Consider the following 21,968-nt stretch of genomic DNA (forward strand, 5'->3'; position numbering starts at 1 on the left):
ATCCATCCATCCATCCATCCATCCATCCATCCATCCATCCATCCATCCATCCATCCATCTATCTATCCATCCATCCATCCATCCATCCATCCATCCATCCATCCATCCATCCATCCATCTATCTATCTATCTATCATCTATCTATCTATCTGTATATCAACTCTATAAAGGAATCTGCCAGCCAGTATCCTAAGGCCCCTTGGTTGTACGAGATGTCCCATCTCGTGAGGTTCTTTGTAAGTAAAACTGATAAAGGTTCCCTCCTCTTGGGAGCAGGGAGTCAAGACTTCTGTATGCAGGAAAGGACCCTCTTCCAGTGTCTCCCGATGTCTTGGGCCACAGTCACTGACCTCATTGTAATAGGGGCAGTTGGTTGACTCCTTCATGGAGGTATACTTCTTGTCGTCTCCCACCTCCACACATACTACGGGGTCCATGTTCAGTCCCACCAGCTGCCGAGCTTCGATGACTGTGATGCTGACCTGGAGAAAGGCATTGGAAGGCATTGAAGAGGGGCAGATTGTGAAGATAGTGTTTAAAATGTTCTTGACACTAGGGAGGGTTAGGAATTCAACTCAATTTAACTCAACTAATATTTACTAAGTACCTTGTTATTCAGTCATTTTCAGTTATGTCTGACTCTTCATGACCCTATTTGGGATTTTCTTGGCAAAGATACTGAAGAGGTTTGCCATTTCCTTCTCAAGATCATTTTACAGATGAGTAAACTGAGGCAAATAGGTTAAGTGACTTGCCCAGGGTTACACATCTAGTAAGTATCTAAGGCCAGATTTGAACTTAGGAAGAAGAGACTCCCTGACTCCAGGCCTGGTGCTCTACCCACCGAATCACCTAGCTGCCCTACTAAGCACCAATAAATACAGGACAAGTTGTGTGACCCAGAGAACTGAACCTACATAAAACAATGTATATTCTATTCCTCACTATAAGCTCCATTAATATCTCCAGTGCCAATCACATTTAAAAAAAATTCAGATGGGAGATTTCATTAATACAGGGAGCTCCCTGGTGAGGAAAGTCTTCTAACACAGATCAGTAGCTTCTTGGCAACTTATTGACTTGTGTGATGTATTCTAACTTTGTGAGTGTCATTGACTCCTTTGGCACAATCTGGTTAAGCCTACAAAGCCTTTCTCAGAATAATGTTCTTAAATGCATAAAATGAAATACATAGGATTGCAAAGGAAATCCAAATATATTGAAATTGTTCATGGACTCCAGGTTAAGATTTCTTGTCTTTGAGCATTATACAGGATACATGTGTCAGTCAAGACTTGAACCCAGGATCTTCCTGACTCCAAGGCTGTCCTGTCTACAGTTCCGTGTTAGCTTATGGTTCCCTGTGATCCAAAGGATAAACTAGTATCTGTTGAGGTTCTCTGAAAAGTCACTCCCCTTCATGTAGTCTATGTTCTAGTCAAAGTGGGCTATTAGCCACTCTCCTACCTCCATATGTTTGCCCAGACTGCCCTCTGCCTAGAGCACACTCCCTCTGCACCTCCAGTGGCTAAGATTCTTCCCTTTCTTTAAGGTTCAATGCAGGCACCAATTCCCTTATGAAGTATTTTCTAATTCCCCTAACTGAAAGTAGCCACTCACACCTCCAGCTTTCTTAGAGGATGTTGGCTGGTCCTTTCTTTTCCCTTATCACACTCTATCCCTGACTCCTCATTTTCTCTCACCCCATTTATCTAACAGGATGCTGAGTTTTGTTGATTCTATCGCCATGCATCTCATTTAATCGTCCCCTTCTGTTTTCTCATTTGGTTTCAATCCTAGTTCAGGGTCTCATGACTTCTGACCTAGACTATTATAATAGCCTCCTGTTTGGTCTCCCTGCCTCAGGTCTCTCCTGCTTCCAGTCCATCTTCCACATAGCCGTCAAAGTGATTTCCTTCAATTTCCAGTGTGACAATGTCCCCAAGCCCTCATTCTTCTGCTCTATTGGCTCACTACTACTTGTAGGAAATACAAACTTTTCTGGCATTTAAAGCCTTTCACAACCTGGTTCAAAACTATCTTCCCAGGCTTATTATGTATCTCTTTACCCCTACTTAGGTTCATCCAAAATGAACTTCTAGACATTCCTTGGCATAATCCATCTACCACTTCCATGCCTTGGTATTAGCTGTGCCCCATGCCTAGAGTGCCCTCCTCTATCACCTCCATCTCTTTGAATCCCTAGTTTCCTTCAAAGCTTAGCTCAAACATCACCTCCTGCTTTAGGCTTTTTCCAATCGATCACTCCATGCAGCAGCTAGTACTTCCCTTTGCAAAGTGAGGCAGTTTGGTAATTTAGTGGCTAGGGAGCTAGGCCTGGAGTCAGCAAAACCTGAGTTTAAATCCAGCCTCAGACATTTACTGTGTGACCCTGGGCAAGTCGCTTAAACCTCTGCCTGCCTCAGTTTCTTCAACTATAAAGGGGATAATAATAGCACCTACCTCCCAGCGTGGAAGATCCAGTGAGATGACATTTCTAAAGCACTTTGCAAACCATAATGCAGGGTCTGGCACATTGATATGTACTCATTAAATGTTTGTTGATTGCTATTTTTGATAATATCACTCCTTGCCTCAAACCAATTTGTTTTTGTATCTTATCCATCCTATCATATTATAAACATCTTGCCAGGCAGGCACTTTGTTACTTTTTCTTGGTTGGCATTTGATGAATTAAATTAAAATAATAAAGTATTTATCTTGCAAAAATTCTATCTGATAGGTGGTAGGATATTCATTGTTAATCCTATGACTATGGACTTGAGAAATCTGCTTTCCTTTTTTCTTCCCCCACTGTTCTTAATTTTTACTTGTCTTGCATTGTCCTGTATTTATCACAGTTTCTGTTGAACGGGGTTTTTGTTTGTTTTTGAGTATTTTTGCTTGCCATATCCCCTCCTAGTCTTCTGCATTCACCCATCCCAGAACAGATCATTCTGCGTCCTGGAACTTTGAGGGAGAGAAAGAGAAAGAAAGAGAGAGAGGGAGGGAGGGAGGGAGGAAGAAAGAGAGAGATAGAGACAGAGACAGAGAGACAAAGAGACAGAGAGATAGAGAGACACAGAGAAATAGAGATAGAGAGAAAGAGAGAGACAGACAGATGGAGGAAGAAAGACACAAAGAGACAGAGAGAGAGAGAGAGAGAGAGAAAGAGATAGAGAGCAAGAGAGAGAGTCAGAGACAGAGACAGACACAGAGAGAGAGCAAGAGAGACAGAGGCAGGGACAGCCAGGTGGCTCAGCGAGTAGGAGCACTGGCCCCAGTGTTGGGATGACGTGGAGATCAAATCCAGGCTCAGACACTTGGCACCCACCCAGAAACACCTGGCCGTGTAACCTTGAGCAAGTTACTTAACCCCAATTGCTTTAAAAAATAAATAAATAAAGTAATAATAAAAAAAAAGAGACAGAGGCAGAGAGACAGAGAGCAAGAGAGAGAGACAGAGAACAAGAAAGAGAGACAGAGGGAGGAAGAGAGAGAGACACAAAGAGACAGAGAGAGACAGAGAGAAAGACAGAGACAGCAAGAGAGAGTCAGAGACAGAGACAGAGAGAGCAAGAGAGAGAGAGAGAGAGAGAGAGAGAGCAAGGGAGACAGAGAGCAAGAGAGATAGAGAGAAATACTTTTTGTTTATTTTTTTTCTCCTTAGTAGTAGGACTTGATATTTTCAACTTTGGAAGAATTAAAAGAGGAATAAAATGTATTGTTTTGTTTGGTTTTAACAAATTCATGTCTTGTGACAGTCCTTTTGTACTATTCCCAAAGAAGCCTGAAAGAAGCCAGGAGCGAATCTCAAGTCTGCTTTTTCAACTAATGAAATGCCAAGACCTTGCACTGCAGGAGCCATATTTGAACAGATAGTAAAAGTCAATATAAAGGTAGTGTCAGACAAGGGTAACAATGACTCCAGGCTTTCTCCATGAGAGACAGATAAAGGCAAGCTACTTTGCTTTTGAAGCTTTTGAAGCAGCTGGCTAGTTGGCTTTTTCTCCAGGTAGGGGTGGGGTAGGGGAAATGACACATTGACAGCAGGAGTGACAGTGAATCCATAGGGTATAAACATAAGTTACCAAAGGGATTTTACCAGTTTGGGCACAGGCTGACTTCTGATTGGTACAGTTATAGATAGGTGGGGTTTTCTTACCCTGGATTGGTTGGGTCCATTTGTAAAGCATACTTAGGTAGCTGACTGACTCTCAAGTATAAAGAAATAGAGATTGGATGTAGGAGCAGGAGCTGGCCCTGGAGTCAGGAAGACCTAGGCTCAAGTCCATTCTCTACCAAATGCTGGCTTGTGTGACCCTAGAAAGGTTGCCACATATCTCAGTGCCTTAGAAAACTCCTTGAATTGCAGAATAATTCCTGATTTTCACATGTAGAGGGCATTCTTAACACCAATTTCATTCACCTGGCATTCTTAACACCAATGAAAACACAGGTTGGGCCTAAGGAAGTGTATAAAGCTAACTCCTCCCTCTCTGACTCCCCTTGAAGTGAGGGCATCAGGATGTATTCCTCATGATCAGCTTGCCATCCTGGCAGGGTTGGTCGACTCCTGGTTGGGCATAGTGCGTGCTTGGAGTGAGACAAGTCCCTGAATCAGGACAATTGGAACTAGGGTAGCTATGCCACAGAAGTGTACATGTCCTCACTGGAGCCTTTGTTTTGAAATCAATAAATATTAGTTAAATAAGTTCCTTCAGCATGGACTCCCCTTACTCCAGAAAATAAACTGAGCCTCAGTTCCCTCTTCTGTATCATGGAGGTGATAATGTAGGTACTGCTACCCATCCTATGGGATTATTTCAAGAAAGACAGTGTCTCCTTTGATCCTCACAAAACTAGTATCAGGCAGGTATTGGAAAATATTATTTTCCCCATTTTACAGATGAAAAAACTGAGGCCTAAATCACCAAATCATAGAATTTTAGATCTGAGGACTTTAGAATTCCTTGTATCTAACCTCCTCATTTTATAGATGAGGAAACTGAGGCCCAGAGTAATGGGATGGTCTTGCCAAGGTCACCTAGCTAATTAGCAACAGAGCCAACTCCAGAGCCAAGAGCTTCTTGTGACATAAGTCCTTTACTATTTCAATTTCATCGATTCCCTTAGAGGAAATTTTAGCCCCACCTTTTCCACAATGCCAGGTCACTTCTTTTTCCATGTTTTGGCATTTTGTTGGGTGGTGGTTTGGAAACATCAGTGCTTTGTTTTTCCTGATAGGAGTAATTTGGAATGCTCCAATGTGGAAGACACTTGCTTCTTAATAGAGGAACACCATGAACAGTTCAAATAATACCAACTTTTTTCTCCTCCTCTAGAAGCGTAATCAGATACTTTATTTTAGTGAATGACTATTGTAAGAACTGAGTTCATATAAAATATTTACTGTTAAGGGCATACGACAGCTGCTTAGAAGTTTGCTGATTCCTTTCACTCCCTGCCTACAAAGCTGATAAGGTCTGTAAAGGCCTTCAGAATTCTAAAATGCCATGCAGTGCCAGAATACTCTGGTAGCTGGGGGAAAGCGATTGTTTGGGCAAAGCTTATAGCAGAGACCAATGTGCACAGTTGATCTAGGAAACTGTCTTTCCAGTCCATCATACTTTCAGAGGCATGTGACTAGGACAGGGACAGTCCTGGGTGCCAGGCTATACTCAGATCAGATGAATAGCTGGGGATATATAACCTGGAGAAGGGAAGACATAGGGGCTACTTGATTTTTGTCTCCAAGTATTTGAAGAACTTTCTATGTGGGCAAGACATAAAATTTGTACTGCTTGACCTCTGAGGGGGGAACTGGGAGCAAGGAGTAGATGTTGCATATGACGGATTTTAGTTTGACTTTAAAAACTACCTAACAATCAAAGCTCTTTAGAAGTAATGTGCTCTGCCTTGAGTGGCTACTGGGTGGGTTCCCAGACATTTGTAAGTGGTGGCTGGTTGACCACTTGTCAGGGATGATATAGAGAGGATCCTTGTTCAGGGATGTGTTGGACCAGATGGCCTGTGAGGTTCCTTCCAATCCAGAAATTTTATGATTCAATTCAATGCCACAAGCACTTATTAAGTGCCTACTATGTGTTAAAGCACTGTTAAGGTCTAGGACAGGTGTGGAGAACCTGTGGTCTAGGTCCTTGGGTGCGGCTTTTTGACAGTCCCAGTTTTACAGAACAAATCCTTTTATTAAGGGGATTTGTTTTGTGAAGTTTGGAGTCAGTCAAAAGGTTGCACTCAAGGACCTAGAGGGCCACATGTGGTCTCCCGGCTTCAGGTTCCCCACCCCTGCCCTAGGGAAGCAAAGACAAATATGAAATAGGGCCTGTCTTCAAGAAGCATCCATTCTATGAAATCCTATGATTTTAAAGCAAACTTCTCGCTATTTCTTAGTATTGTAAGGCTTCCAAAGCACTTTGCTCACAATAATCCTATGAAGTAGGTAGTACAAATATCCTTAGCCCCATTTAAAGAGGACATGACTGAGGCTCTGAGCAAGTGTCTGAGGAAGATTCAAGCCCAAATCTTCTGACTTCAAGTCCCACATCCAACCCATTACTCAATGCTGCCTCTTTTAAGTTACAGAATTTTATAATTAGTAAGGAGATGAGAGATCATTTAGTTTAAGCCTTTTACAGATGAGGGTATTGAGACCTGGGTTACTGGCTTGGGATCATGACGACTATTTGGTGTTAGACATCTACCTTATCTGGTAGGTAGGTGGTGCAGTGCATAGAGTGCCAGGCCTACAGTCATGAAGACTCATATTCTTGAGTTCAAATATGGCCTCAGATTAGTTGTATGACCCTAGGCAAGTCACTTAACCCTGTTTGCCTCCATTTCCTCATGTAAAATGAGCTGGAGAAGGCAATGGCAAATCAGTCCAGTATCTTTGCCAAGAAAACCCCAAATAGGGTCATGAAGAGTCAGAAATGATTGAAATGACTCAACAACAAATCCACCTTATCCACTGATCAAACGTTTCTAGTCCTATGTTGGCATGTGACAGGACCAATTTTTCCTACGTGTATCTAGATAGTTAAAGCAGATTAAAAAATAGCAAATGATCATGACAATTTATATTGACAAATGCCTCTATTTCTGCCAACTCCTGCTCTGACTGCCAGATCATAAGGACACAACTAGAGATCCATAGCTGCATGTAGCCTGTGAACCTATCAAACTGGATGAACTCAAGAGAATCCAGGTCTGAGAAGCTTTTGAGTGCAAGCCCCAACCTACCTGGTAATCCATGGGCCGTCCAGCACTTGGCTCCATCTTGATGTCAGGCTTGGATCTGAGGGGAAGAAATGCACACTACTCAGTGGTGTGACTTGGTCTGGAGAAGGGAGGGAGCTGATGAAGGCTTTAGAGACTCATAGTTGTCTGGGATATGAGTTCTGCAGTCAACTTTGTTCTGTCCTCCCATACACAATGGGTTGTAGATGGGGGTGGAGTTGAAAATAAATACCAGATGATGATAGATTCAGAGATAGATGGGACCTTAGAAGACATTAGAAGACAACCCCCATATTTTACAGATGTGGAAACTGAGGCCCAGAGAGGTTGGATAACTTTAGCAAGGTCGCAGATATCAAATAGCAGAGCTGAGATTTAAACAGAGGTCCTTTGCCTCCACTCCAAAACTCTACTGAACCATGGTGAGCAGTATGAGAAATGGGGGGCAGCAGGGCCCAGGTACTTGGTTCCTCATCACCCCAAGTCACAGTAAAGCTTGGTAAAGTCTATGGCCTGGTGGCGATTGAGGTGCCTGGGGCAGAGGGGTGATTCTCCTCTCACCTCTTATTGGAGACATTGGTAGTAAGTGCAGTGACAGAGGCCAAGGAGATAGAGTCAGGGTCCAGGCCCTCCCCAAGATGAATGGCCAGGCGGTCAAGGTCCTCCATCTCAAGTACAGCTGGCTCATCTGGTGGAAGAACAAAAATGGTTAAGAGGCAGGAAATATAGGATTCCTGGGATTTCTTACAAGAGTCATTGCTTACCAAGTGAAAAAAAGAAGGGGCTGATTCTGAAGTCAATTGGAGAGGGGCTATTTCATTCCAACCAGCATCAACTTCTCCCAAATCTATCAATCAATTAATCAACAAGTATTTATTAAGAGGGCAGCTAGGTGGTGCAATAGATAGAGTTCTGGGCCTGGAGTCAGGAAGACTCATCTTCCTGAGTTCAAATCTGACCTTAGACGCTTATTAGCTGTGTGACCCTGGACAAGTCACTCAACCTTGTTTGCCTTAGTTTCCTCATCTATAAAATGATCTGGAGAAAGAAATGGCAAACCACTCCAGTGTCTGTGCCAAGAAAACTCCAAATAGGTCACAGAGAGAAAAGACTTAACAACAACAAAATTTATTAAGAGCCTTCTGTGGGCCTGGCACTGTGCTAGGCTCTGGGGATATAAGTTCAAAGAATGAAACATTCTCTACTCAAATGAGCTTAAATTCTAATAGTGATAACAAGTACATATAAAAAATATCTAGACTCTGTTATCCCTAGGATAAAATACAAACTCCCTAACTTGGCATTTAAACCCCTTTACAATCTAACTCCAGGCCCTTTCCAGGCTGACCACATTTTGTTCTTTCTCACACCAACTTGCTCTTCCCTAGTAGTGGTATTGTTGGATCAAAGGGTATGCACAGTTTTATAGCCCTTTGGGCATAGTTTCAAATTGCTCTTCAGAATGGTTACATCAGTTCACAACTCCACCAACAGTGAGTTAGTGTCCCAATTTTTCCATATCTACTCCAACATTTGTCATTTTCTTTTTCTGTCATATTATCCAATCTGACAGGTATGACCACCTCCCCTATGCCTAAATTGATCTGTTTTGTCACCTCTAGCTCTTAGAATCCCCAACTCCCTTCAAGACTCAAATGAAATGTCAAATTCTTAAGCAATTTTGAACTATGCCCAAAGGACAATCAAACTGCACAGAGCTTTTGATTCAGCAATACCACTACTAAATCTGAGTCCCAAAGAGGTCATAAAAAATGGAAAAGGACATACACGTACAAAAATATTTATAGCAGCTTTTTTTAATGGTGGCAAAAAATTTAGAAATTGAGGGAATGCCCATCAATTGAGGAATGGCTGAACAAGCTGTGATTTATGAATGTAATGCAATAATACTATTGTGCTATAAGAAATGATGAGAAGGCAGATTTCAGAAAAACCTGGAAAGATTTGTATGAACTGATGCAAAGTGAAATGAGCAGAACAAGGAGAACATTGTTCACAGTAACCACAACATGAATGACTTAACTTGTCTCAGCAATAGAATGATCCAAATCAATTTCAAAGGTCTCATGATGGAAAATGCTATCCACAGCCAGAGAAAGAAGTGAAGAAGTCTGAATACAGATTGAAGTACACTATTTTCACTTTCTTTTTTTGGTGGCTTTTTTAGCCCTTTTGGTCTGTTTCTTCTTTCACAACATGATTAATATGGAAATATGTTTTATATAATTTCACATATATAACCTATATCAAGTTGCTTACCATTGCAGGGAGGGGAAGGGGAATGAAGAGAGGAGTGAGGGTGGTAGAAAAATTTGGAACTCAAAAAATTTTTTAAATGAACATTAAAAATTGCCTTTACATGTAATTGGAAAAAAACTATTAAAAAAAACATCACCTCCTTCAAGAGATCTTTCCCAGTTCCTCCTTCTGAAGATACAGTGGGAAGAAGGCTAGAATTGGAATTAAAGGACCTAGGTTTTTTTTTTGGGGGGGAGGGAAGTTGGGGTTAAGTGACTTGCCCAAGGTCACATGGCTAGTTTTTGTGTTAAGTGTCTGAGGCCGAATTTGAACTCAGGTCCTCCTGACTCCAGGGCTGGTGCTATATTCACTGTGCCACCTAGCTGCCCTGAGGACCTAGGTTTGAATCCCAGCTCTGCCACTTGTTACTTGGATGACCTTGAGCAGGCCATGTCCTCTTTGGATCTACATTTGTAAAAATTAGGGGGTTAGACTTGGCAACCTTACAGCTCTGAATCTGTGATCCTTTAATTATTTTGCATCTATTTCTATGTATTTTGTAGTGATTTATTCATGAAAAAGCTGTATACTCCCAGTAGAATGTAAGCCCCTTGAGGGAAGGGAATTATACTTGCGTAACAGGGCACCAGAGGGTATGGCTGCTAGTGGATAGAGGTTCGTGTGTCTCCCTACCAATGTCCTTGGGGCCATGAGACTGGACAATGAGATGATGTACCCTGAATCCTGTGGGAGTAGACTTGCTCTTCAGTGCCCTCTTAGATTCCTGGAATCAAACGCATTGCCAGGTACAGAGATATTTGTTGAATTAAATTTTATCAATTGGACCAATCTATGTTTGTTGAATTGAATTAGATCAATTCGACCAATTTTTGAAGTATGTGGCCATACCCATCAGGGATGAATTAGCTGACCTGCCAGCATCCAGACATCAATATGTACATATCTGAGTCAGCTTATGGTCAGACTTATGTCATTTCTTACTGTATTATCCAACATTTTTGAGGGTTTTTTTTTGTCTTAAATCCAGCAATCATTTGCCATTGCCACCATTATATGCTGGGAAAATGCCAAAGAAAAATCTAACCACTGGAAACTCATTGACTGATAGGATGTGGGAAAACAGTGCAGCTTGGGAGTACTGTATCGACTTCCTCTCCCTCTCCCCCCACATCATTGTGCAAGTCCACTCATGTAGGAAGCTATCAGAGGGCAAACTTGCCTGCTACCAAGAAGTGGTCCCTCAATTGGCCTCCATCCTAGACTGACCCTGCCTCATCTTCTTTCAATATGGCCCATCTCTTTTTGACTTTTCAGGGTTGTTAAGGCCCAAGCTATTGTGAATTTAGGAATCACTCCAAACTTTATCAATACGCTATTCATTTAGAGGGAGGGCAGGGATTCAGTGTGGAAAAGGTGAAAGAGTCAGAGGACCTGAATTCAAATTCTTGCTTTGTCACTTACTACCTGTGTGACTTTAGAACTCACTACTTCCTAAACCCCAGTTTCATCTTCAATAAAATAATGGGGTTGGAATCATTTGTCTCCAAGGTCCCTTCTAGTTCTAAATGTACAGTATGATTCTATGACTACCATAGATGCCATGCCACCACTGTGGTCATTAAAACAAGGGTCAGGTGCTCTCTCTAGTCTGCCCCAGTGACCCAGAAAAACAAACCTTTGTGGTCTAACTAGGGGAACCCTGCAAGGTGCTTAGCCTAGACTGAATCTGTTCTTATTGATCCTAACAGCATCCAAGATTGGTTCTCTGGCAGAGAATGATCCAGCTACCACACGGGATTTGGGGAAGGTCAGCTTCTATTATACTCTTGACTCTACCAGCCTCTGGTCACCTCCAGTGCCTGACTGGATCACACACCAGGGTTCCTTGTCCAACATCAGGATGATTGGGATCAATTTAATAAATGCTTGTTGATTGACAATTGATTTAGTATAGTAAAGGCAGAGATGTAGTCCCCAAGTAGGTTATTCAATTTGTGGGAATCTCATTCCAAGTCAGCCAGAGCTACTCATTCACCACACTAAAGATGATAGAATCAAAGAATTTGAGAGTCAATGGCCATGTAGTCCAACGTACATACATCAAAGGAATCTCCATTATAAAATACTTGACAAGTAGCAATCCAGCCTCTGCTTGGAGACCTCTAAGGAGGAGGAATCCATCCCCACTCGAGGCAGCCCTTTCTACTTTGGGAGGGCTCTAATTCTTGGGAAGAATTTCCTAATGATTTGACACTTTTGCAACATCCATCCATGGCTTCTAGTTCTGCCTTCTGGAACCAAACTGAACAAGTCTGAGCCCTCATCCCTATGGCAGCCTTTCAAACATAGGAAGACAGCTCTCATGTCTCCCCTGATTCTTCTCTTCTCTAGCCTAAACATACCCTTTTTCTTCAACTGATCCCCATATGTCATGGATTTATGGCCCTTCATTATCCTGCTTGCCCATCTCTAGATACTCTCCAACTTATCAATGTCATTCCTAGACTATGAGACCCAGAACTGAGCACAACACTCAAGATGAGGTCTGACAAGAGCAGAATGTAGTGGCACTATCTGTCATCTCTGTATTCCTGTAAAACACATCCCTCTTAATGAAGGCCAAGATAATATTAGGTATTTTTTTTGGCTTCCACATCTACCACTGACTCATATTGAGCTTGCAGTCCACTAAGAACCCTAGATCTTTTTCAAAACAACTGCTGTCTTCCCTATGTTATGCTTAGAAAGTTGATGTTTTGTGCTCAAGGTCAAGATTTGATACCTATCACTATTGAATTCCATCTTATTAAAGCTGGCCTGAAGCTCTAAAACATATGTCCAACATATGGCCTGCAGTCTACATGCAGCTTATAACCATAATGCTCCAGACTGTGCCAGAGTCAGATTGAAGTTTAATTGGAAAATATTTAGCAAGATAAATGAAAATACAATAGAAGATAATGTCAACACATGGTTTTCTAAGCCAATATGCAGACCTTGGGTTTCTTATATATAGTTTAGTGAGCCCCATTTCTATTTGAGTTTGACACCACTGCTCTAACCTGTCCAGATCCTTTTGGATTCTAGCTTTGTCATATACTCGGTTAAGTTTCCCTATCAGTTTTGTGTTATTTGCAGATATGATGAACATGCTATTTTCACTTTGATCCAAATCACGGACAAAAATGTCAGCACAAGGTCAAGCACAGATCCCTGGGGCATTCCACTGGAGACTTCCTGCCATGGTGATGTGGTACTGTTAACAGCTGCTCTTTGGGTCTCTCCATCTAACCAATTCTGAATCCATTTGATCGTATTATTGTCTAATCCATATCTCTTTATCTTTTTCATGAGAATAATATGAGATAACTCTACCAAAAGCTCTGAGAAAATCCAGGTAAGCATTTCCTCCACATTTCACTCATTTTCTGGTTTAGAAATTCTGTCAAAAAGGAAATAAACTTAGTCTGGCATGATCCTGTTCTCGATGGGATGTCCTTGTGGGAGCCTTAGACAAAGAACTGGAAGAAGTTTGTTCAGCTTTCCTCTTCCACTGCTGGAAGCACCACCCTGGTGCTAGTCATTAAAAAGAAAACTGAGGCACAAAGGCTCTGGCACAGTTCTAGGGCCTGGAACACCACTGCCATCTTGGAGTGATTACCCTTATCCCTAGGGTCATTGATTTAGAGTTTGAAGAGACCTATCTAACTTGATTATTTTTACAGCTGAGGAAACTGAGACCCAGAGAAGTTAATGGAATTCCCATTTTGTTGTTAACTAACTGCCCTTCATATTAGACCTCTGTCCTCTTCCTGGAAACTGCTTTGCATGGGTCTTATATTTAACTTTATTTGCACATGTTGTTTCCATCCTAATAAAATGTAAGATCTTTGATGGTGGGTATTGATTCATTTTTGTCTTCTGATCCTCAGCTCTCAGCACAATGCCTGACACAAAGCAGGCACTTTATAAATGTTTGTTCAATTGAATTCAATACCTTGGGGGTCATATAATCATAGATTTTAAAGCTGGAGGAGATCTAAGAAATCATTGAGTCCAACCTTCTCATTTTACAGTTGAGGAAACTGAGGCACAGACAAGTTTACCAGCTTGCCCAGGACCACATAACTAGCACGTATCTGAGGTCTGATTTGAGCCCAAGTCTCTTTGCCTTCAAGTCTATTGTGCTATCCACATTGTTCAAGGTCACACGGGTTCTAAAAGGCAAAGACATGACTGGAATCCAGGTCCCTTGCATCTAAATCTGCTACTCTTCTCATTGCCTCTCTTAATAGCCTATCTGATGAATCATTGGTCAGAGATACTGATATTTACTTATAGTAATTATAGTATTTATGTATAGTATTTTATATACATATATACTATATAAAATATATACGTATATAGTATGTATAGTATGTAAATATATATATATATACATATATAGTATGTATAATATAGTATATAGCAAAAAATACTATTAAAAATACTCAAGTGTTCTGGTCTGGATCTATGGTGACCAATAGAGGACAGCATTCCAGACTTAGGATAATCTGAATAGATAAAGTGTGAAATCTGGCATTTAGATAGTTCAATGCCCTTTCAGTCTTCCAGAGGCTGATGAATTAACCTCATGTTTCAAGATTTACTAGAAAAGAGTAGTGATAGTTTAACCTGATGTTATCCTTATTTAATTCTAGAATCCTATCCAGCTTGGCAAACTGGTCCAAGCTGTCCTCTGGGGCCTACAAAAAGATCAGCTATTTGCTAAGTTAGAGAAATCCTAGCCTGAGAGTATATGGAGTACCTGAGATGCATGATAACATTGGGATGATAGGAATGGATCCATGCAATATGGAGGTCATATTACCCTGGAGGGTCCCATGACAGACCAGCAGCAATCTGTTTTGGACATAGCTGCTACTTCATCCCTAGATTTTCTCTTTGGATGTTGCTTTTCATTTGTCTTACTAAAAATGCCAAGGCTTCCCAAGGGATACCTGAGGAGAGCCCTTTCTAGAAGAAATGACTTACCTCAGGAAGTCTTCCTAACTCCTAGGTGCTAGTATCAACCCCCCTCCAAATTGCCTCATAAATATTTTATGTAGACATGTATGTCTATGTTGTCTCTCCCAACAGAATATAACGTTCTTGAAAGCAGTATTTTTTTTGTATTCCCAGTGCCTGGAACATAGGAAACACTTAGTAAATGCTTATTGGTTGGATTTCCTGATATTGAAATTTGTGGGCAGATGGGCTATTTTGGAAACTTGAATTTGGTCACTTGATAGATCAATCACCCTGAGGAGCTCTTTTTTATTTTTTTAAGCAATTGGGGTCAAGTAACTTGCTCAAGGTTACACGGCCAGTTGTTTCTGGGTGTGGTGCTGAGTATCTGAGCCCGGATTTGATCCAGGTCATCCTGACACTGGAGCCAGTGCTCTTACTCGCTGAGCCACCTGGCCTCCCCTAAGCAATTGGGGTTAAGTAACTTGTTCAAGGTTACATGGCCAGGTGTTTCTGGGTGGGTGCTAAGTGTCTGAGCCTGGGATTTGATCTCCAGGTCATCCCAACACTGGAGCCGGTGCTCTTACTTGCTGTGCTACCTGGCCGCCCCTAGGAGCTCTTCTATAAAACTTTCAATCACAGAATTTTGACCAGCTCTATTATTTAATGGGACACCTGTACTCAAACCTAATGCTCTGTCCTCTGGGTTGGCATGGCATTCACACCCAACTTGGTTTTGGGTGGATTCCTAGACATCTACTTGCATATGTACATCCTTCCAGGTTAGATCTGATGGGTAGAGCTCCCCTACCTATGCAATAACAGCCTGGTGCTGGGTCCCTGGGGCCTATTTAAGATTCTCCATCACCAGCACTTCTGTGGCTGCTGCTGCTGGGATGTTCAGTCACATGAAGTCCATGCCTAGGCCAATAACTCTGGATTGCCATAAAATTAGATCTCATCATAGATTTGCCCCCATTGCAGGGGCACAATGCTATCCTTATGGTCTTAGGTGTCCTAACCAAGATAATTCAGTTCTACAACACTAGGTCAGGTCCTTGTTTTATTACAGAGATTCGCATGACCCATCTCCAATTGACACTGACTCTCTATGTGGTCATCCACCCATTGCATGTCATGCTGTTGAAGATGGGATGGGTTGGACTACATGACCACTGAGGTTCCTTTGAACTGAATCTACTGTTGTGGCCAAAGTTTGTGCCTGAAAAAAGTTTTCAGCTTCTATGGCCTTCTTTGTCACATCTCTACAACTGTAACACCTAGCTCTTCTTACATTTCTGAACTATTCTATTCACAGACTTTCAAGCAAAGATTCATTTTTCCACGGCATTCCATTACATGGATTTAATTCTGTTATAACAATGTAATCTACTTGTCCTAGAAGAAGATATGAAACTGTACTGAGTCTACTAGAAATTCTTGCTATCTAATCTCAACTGGGCCCACGTTGCAGCCAGACAATCTTTTCTGTTTCTCTTTAATTCCCTGTTCCAGTCACCAGAGTTTAACTTTCTCTACTCTCCTCAAGTCTCCAAGACACTTCCTTCACACCTATGTTCTCAGGCATAGACCTGGCCCTAGAATTCACCAAAAAAATTGGGGTCATTTGCCAAAAAGTTATTTTTCTTCCCTTCTCACCATCATTCTCACATCATTCAAACCTATTTGCCTAATATCTCTTCCTTCACTCTACTATCTGACAAAGAGGTGGCCTTTTTCCTGATAGAGGTCAATCTCTTAACATAAACCCTTGATGTAATTCCCTCCTTTTTTCTCAAGCAGGCTGCTTCCATTGTCATCTCCCCTGCAGTCTCCAATTTTTCTCTATCTTCTTACTCTTTCCCTGCTGCCATATCATGCCCATTTCTATAAAAGCCACTCATTAGATCCTACCATTTCTGCTAGTGGTCAATCTTTATTCCTTCTTGCCTTCCCAGCTATATTTTAGAAAGTTGTCTGTGCTGTCTCTCCTTCCTTTACTCTAACTCTTAAACATTGCATCTCAGGCTTCATCCTTCTTTATGTCCATTTTTAATACTGCTGACAACTTTCTCCTATGGGATACTCCTTCTTTCCTAGGTTTTTATGGCTCCACTCTTTCCTGGTTCTCCTACCTGCCTTACTGCTCCTTTTCAATCTCTTTTTGCTGGATCTTCATCCATGCCTTGCCCAAGCCTCTATCTGGGGCCCTCTTCTCTTCCTTTCCTATACCTTCTCACTCAGTGACCTTATCAGCTTGTGGATTCAATTATCATCTCTATGCAAAAGATTCCCAGGTCTACATGACTGGCCTGAGTTTCTCTTCTGAGCTCCAGCCACACATCACCAAATGCCTAATGGACATTTCAAATTGGATGTTTCACAAACATCTCAAGCTCCACACATGCAAAACATAATTCAGCATTTCCCCCTAAATCTTCCTCTCTTCCAGACTCCCTATCATTGTTCAGTCACCCAGGTTTACAGCCTCAGTGTCACACTAGATTTTTCACTCCCATTCACCCCACATTTTTAATCAGTTGCCAAATCTTGTAATTTCTTTCTCCACGACATCTTTTGCATAAGCTCCCTTCTCTCTACCCACATAGCTGGCACCCTAGTTTAGGCTACCATCTCTTCTGGCCTGGATAATCCCAAGAGCCTTCTAACTGCACTCCCTGGCCCAGGTCTCTCCCCAGTTCAATGCATCCTCTACATAGCTGCTAAAATGTTTTCCCTAAACCTCAGGGCTGATTGTCTTACTACCTTAATTTAAAAACTTCACTAATTCTCTATTACCTCTGGGATTCAATATTACCTCCTTTGGCATTTAAAGCTCTTCACAAGCTGCCTTCCTACCTTTCTGGTCTTATGCTTATGGACCACTCTATGGTCCAGTCACACTGGCCTGCTTTCTGTTCTTCACACTTAGTGTTCCACTTCTCATTCCTCTGCCTTTGCAGTAACTTCCCCCACGTCTGGCCTGTTCTCCCTCCTAACTCCCTCCTCTTGGGCTGTCTGGCTTCTTTTATGGCTAAGTTCAAGAGTCATCTCCTCCAGGAGGTCTTGTCTGACCCTCCAGATCCCAGTGCCTTCCCCTCTAAGGCTACCTTACTTGTATTCTGAATTTGTCTTGTATGTACCAATGTGTTGTATGTTGTCTCCTCCATTAGAATAATGGAAGCCTTTTGAGGATAGGGACTGTTTCTGTTTTTTTTTTTTGTATCCCTAGAACTTAGCACATTGACTAACACCTACAGTAGTAAGTACTTAATAAATGCTTGTTGATTCATTGATTGATGGGCAGGAAGAATATGCTGTTCAGGATATCCTTGGTATATGGACTTGATTTATATTTATCCTAATAGATTTGTAAGCTCACAGGTCTAACATGGAGAGGACATGGGAGCTACCATATCATGGATCCATCATAGAACTTGTAAACACCTATGCCACCCTATAAAACCATTGGTCCAAGGTAGTGTATTGTAGAGAGGGCTAGGGTTTGGTCCTATAGTCTAGTGTGGGGGGGATTTGACCAGGTCAAGAAAGGTTACAGTGGGCATGGTCTAATTACCACATAGAGTACCAGTGCTAGTTAGATATGAGACATGTAATTCTCTAATAAAATTATTTCAGATTTGGAAAAGCAATTTGAGTTAGATAAAATGTCAGCTCCCTGGCACTCTGCATTTTGAATTCCTGATCTTTGACAGATTTTCTTGGATCTGAATTCTAGTTATTGACCTGGTCTGGATCATGTCTGCTCTCTTCCTAAGTTGGGACGCACTTTCCCTACCCCAGCTGAGAATTATCCTTGCATCCTGCCCAAGGGCTTCCCAAAATATCAGAGTAATTTATATTTGATCCTGGAGGTAATCAGGCCACTGGACTTTGTTGAGTAGAGGAATGACATGAACAGACATGAACTTTAAAAAAATCACTGCCAGCTGTGTGGAGGGAGGAGGGATTGGATTAGCTCTCCCTGGAAAGGGGAATTACTATTCTGAGGGTGGAAACACAGGGGCTAATTTTGGACCTGGAATCAGTCATACTGGGAAGCAGAGGTGCTGTCTAGAGGCTCTGAAGCTTCCCCCAATGATAGCCATAGAAAGGGAGCCTCATCTTGCCACACCTACTCTCCCTTCTTACCCATTCCTGTATCTTTTGGTCTTTAGTGATATCTAATGGTTCCTTTTCCTCCTCACCACCCCCTCCAGTACTTACAGTTTTTGGAGTTCACATCTTTTCTTTCCCTGGATTATTAGCCACAAACAGATCCCTAACTCCTTGCCTTTCCCAAACTGTGTTTTTATAGGACACAGGGGCTAGACCTGTGATTTTATCAGTATAGAGAATGCCCAGAGTGGGAAACTCCCTCCACCAATACAGGCTGTCACCTCAGTCACATAGAGTCTTAGAGAGTTGCTCAGTACCCAGGTTAAATGACTTGTTAAGAGTTATATAGCCATATATCAGAGTCAAAACTTGAACTCGGGTCTTTCTGGCTCTGGAGCCATTTCTCTATCCACTACACCACATGGTTTTTCTATTCACAGGAAATATGAACTATTGCCCCTCTTAATGTTGCTCCTGAGAGATTTTTTGCTACTGTGACTCATAGTAGGGAGCATAAAGTACATAAGGAATAGGGGATACTATGTGTAGACCTGCTGCCCTGGGAAGATTCACAGAATCCTAGGCTCTCAGAGTCATCAAAGACCTTGGAGACCATCTAATTCAATCTGTACCTAATGATTCTCTACAACGTTTTTGAGTTGTTATCAAGTCTTCACTTGGAAAACCCATGCCTTCTACCTTTGTCCAATTCTGATCTTGGGAGGGAGGATTTTTCCCCCCGACACTGAACTAACTCTCTGAGATTTCAAAGTTGGAACCTCATCAGGCAGTCCATCTAGTCCAAGCCATATCCCCAAAGAATCTCCACTATAATATACCTAACAATTTCCGCTCATTGCTCCTAGTTCTTCTCTATGGCACCAAGCAGAATAAGTGTTCAGGAGGCTTTGAAAAAGAATCCCCAGCTCAGTGGGTTTTCACAAAAATTCAAATCACCAAACATTCATTAAGGACTGACAGTGACCAGGCACTGTGCGAGGCTCTGAGAATACAAAACACAAAACCAAGCAGTCCCTGACCTTGGGGAATCTTGGATTCTTCTTGAAAGACAGAAACAAAAATGAAAACAGTTCCTGCCTTCATTTTAGTCATTCTACTGCTCATGAATTTCACATAGAGGGTTCAGTTTAAAAAATTAAATGAACACTGCAGACCCCCCACTGCCAGTGAGTCAGGCATAACCCCCAGCTGTAGATGAATGAAAGAATGAATGGGTAGTGTTTGTACCATGTATACCTCTCCCCATCTGCCCCAATAGACTGCCCAGGTTAATGGAAAACAAATGAGTGAAAATGTATTAAGCACTCATTATGCACCGAGCATTGGAGAAACAAAAAGAAAAAAGGAGAGACCCTGTTCCCAAGAAGCTCACATTCTACCGAAGACACAACATACAAACAGGATCACAATGCAGCATTTGATCAAATACTGAGAAGAAAAAACAAATCCAGCTTTTCAGTGTTGCTTTCTTACTTCCTCAATTTTTGTGTTTTTAGCATCTCAGTGAAGTTGAGGGAGGAAGAAAAGAGCCCTGAAGGGAACAGAGGGAGAAGGAATGATTACCTGAAATCCATATTATAAAAACTGGCAAATCTGGCAGTAACAGTGAAGGGGACTGAGCTGTCCGTTTAATTTGTAAGACAGTAAGTACGTTCTTCCACTCTGAGGAAATGCAGTCCCAGTTCTTCACTCTCCAACACTGTCTGCCCTGTTCCTAGATAACTGTATCTCTCATGAGGCTTTAAAAACCAACAAAACTCAGCCAATGGGGATAATGATTCTCCCCTGCTGAGTCTGTATGGGGCCAATCCCAGGAGGGTAAAATTGGGGGTTTGGGTAGAGTTGTGCCCAGCCTGGTGGGGTGGGGGACAGTCTGAGGCAGAGGGGCTAGAAGGAGAGGAGAGCAAGGTGAGTGTTCTTACCTTGTCTCTGTTGCTGTTCCTTGTGGGGTCGACTCTTGCCAAGTTTCATGGCAGAGAACACACTCCTTCCAGCTCTGAGAGGAAGCCCCAGGCACAGATGGAGTTCGAGATAGAGAAAAATAAAGAGACAAGCAGAAAAACATGAGAGAAAACAGATGATTAGGTCGTTCTCATAGCCCCTCTTCTACTCTTATCTCCTATCTTCTTCCCTTTCCTCCCCAAAGCTTTTCATTCAAGAAGACCTGAGTCTACAGAAATTTGGGACTAAATGTCCCCCACTGAGAATTCACCCAGCTGAGCCACTGGGGGGACTGTTCCCCCCCCCACTCCTCTTTATAGCCCCTAGGATGGAGCTGTGCCTGGGTGAGGACTTCAGCAGCTAGAGACCTAGCCCACCACCAAATATCCATCTTGTCAAGCCAAACTTGAAACTAAGCTCTCTATGCTGACTGGCTCTACATAGAACAACCTAAGAGCCCTTTCTTCCTCTGCCCCATCATTCATCTGAGCTCTGAGGCACTAGTGTCCCCCAACACCCATCCAAGAAGCCCCCAACTAGAGGGAAGGGAAAGGAAGGAAGAAGTGAGAACAGAAGGATTGAAAATGTCAGAGTCACTTGGAATGACAGAAGACTGCTAGGAGAAACATGCATTCAGTCCGCAGTCAGCCTTGGCTCATGGAGGTCCTTATGTGCACCCTCTCTAATCCCTCTGCCTCTAGGCTTCTTCCTACTTTCTGTTGGGGAATGAAGTGATTCCTTCCCCACGTCTGTCTTCCCTCCTCACCAAGTCTGGGACGGCGCCTAGGCTGGGAACACTAAGGGACTAGGTGGTTCCTACCTCGTCTTGCTGCTTGATTGGGCTTTGCCCCTCCCAAATGAAGGGGATGAATTCCCTGGATTGTGGGCACAGGTTCTGAGGTCCCCTTGTTGCTAGCAGCTGACTCTATGGTCCTGGCGCCAGGAGGAGGAATGGGAAGTAGGAGAGGCAAAGTGCAGTATTCCATTACACCATCAATACTGAATGAGAAGGATATCTGAGCTGCCTCCACTTCCCATTCTCCCTTCTACTTTCCCCCCAGGAGGCTGGATAGGGTGTGGCCCTATCATTCTGCAGGCTCTAGAGGGGGACAGGTTAGGAGGCTGCGTGTCCAGGCTCCCCTGGAGTCATCCTCAGGTAGGAATCTTGGGATACCAAGAAGGAAGGGCACTTGACTCATATGGACCCTGCTCAATAAGGTGGAGCTCATTTTCCTTTGGGACAAAGAGGAAGTTGTCTGCTATCTATCCAATGGAGTTCCATTTCCATTACTCTACACTTTCCTTGTTGGATGCTTGTGTGTGTGTGTGTGTGTGTGTGT

General features: G+C 42.5%; 1 protein-coding gene across 1 annotated transcript in view; it reads right to left on the bottom strand.

Annotated features, from left to right (window-relative positions):
• The window catches only part of OTOF (otoferlin), a 187,330-nt gene that overhangs the window by 65,235 nt on the left and 100,127 nt on the right, over nt 1-21,968 (bottom strand). The window contains exons 7-10 of the mRNA XM_069071807.1: nt 20,610-20,683; nt 7,822-7,948; nt 7,264-7,318; nt 351-482 (exon numbers count right to left, since the gene is read on the bottom strand). Of these exons, the coding sequence (XP_068927908.1) occupies nt 351-482; nt 7,264-7,318; nt 7,822-7,948; nt 20,610-20,683 (388 nt within the window). The remainder of the gene's footprint in view (nt 1-350; nt 483-7,263; nt 7,319-7,821; nt 7,949-20,609; nt 20,684-21,968) is intronic.

This window comes from Petaurus breviceps, unplaced genomic scaffold, assembly GCF_028583685.1.
Source record: "Petaurus breviceps papuanus isolate PSGF00001 unplaced genomic scaffold, PetGlider_PUasm1.0 90845, whole genome shotgun sequence".
Lineage (NCBI taxonomy): Eukaryota > Metazoa > Chordata > Mammalia > Diprotodontia > Petauridae > Petaurus > Petaurus breviceps.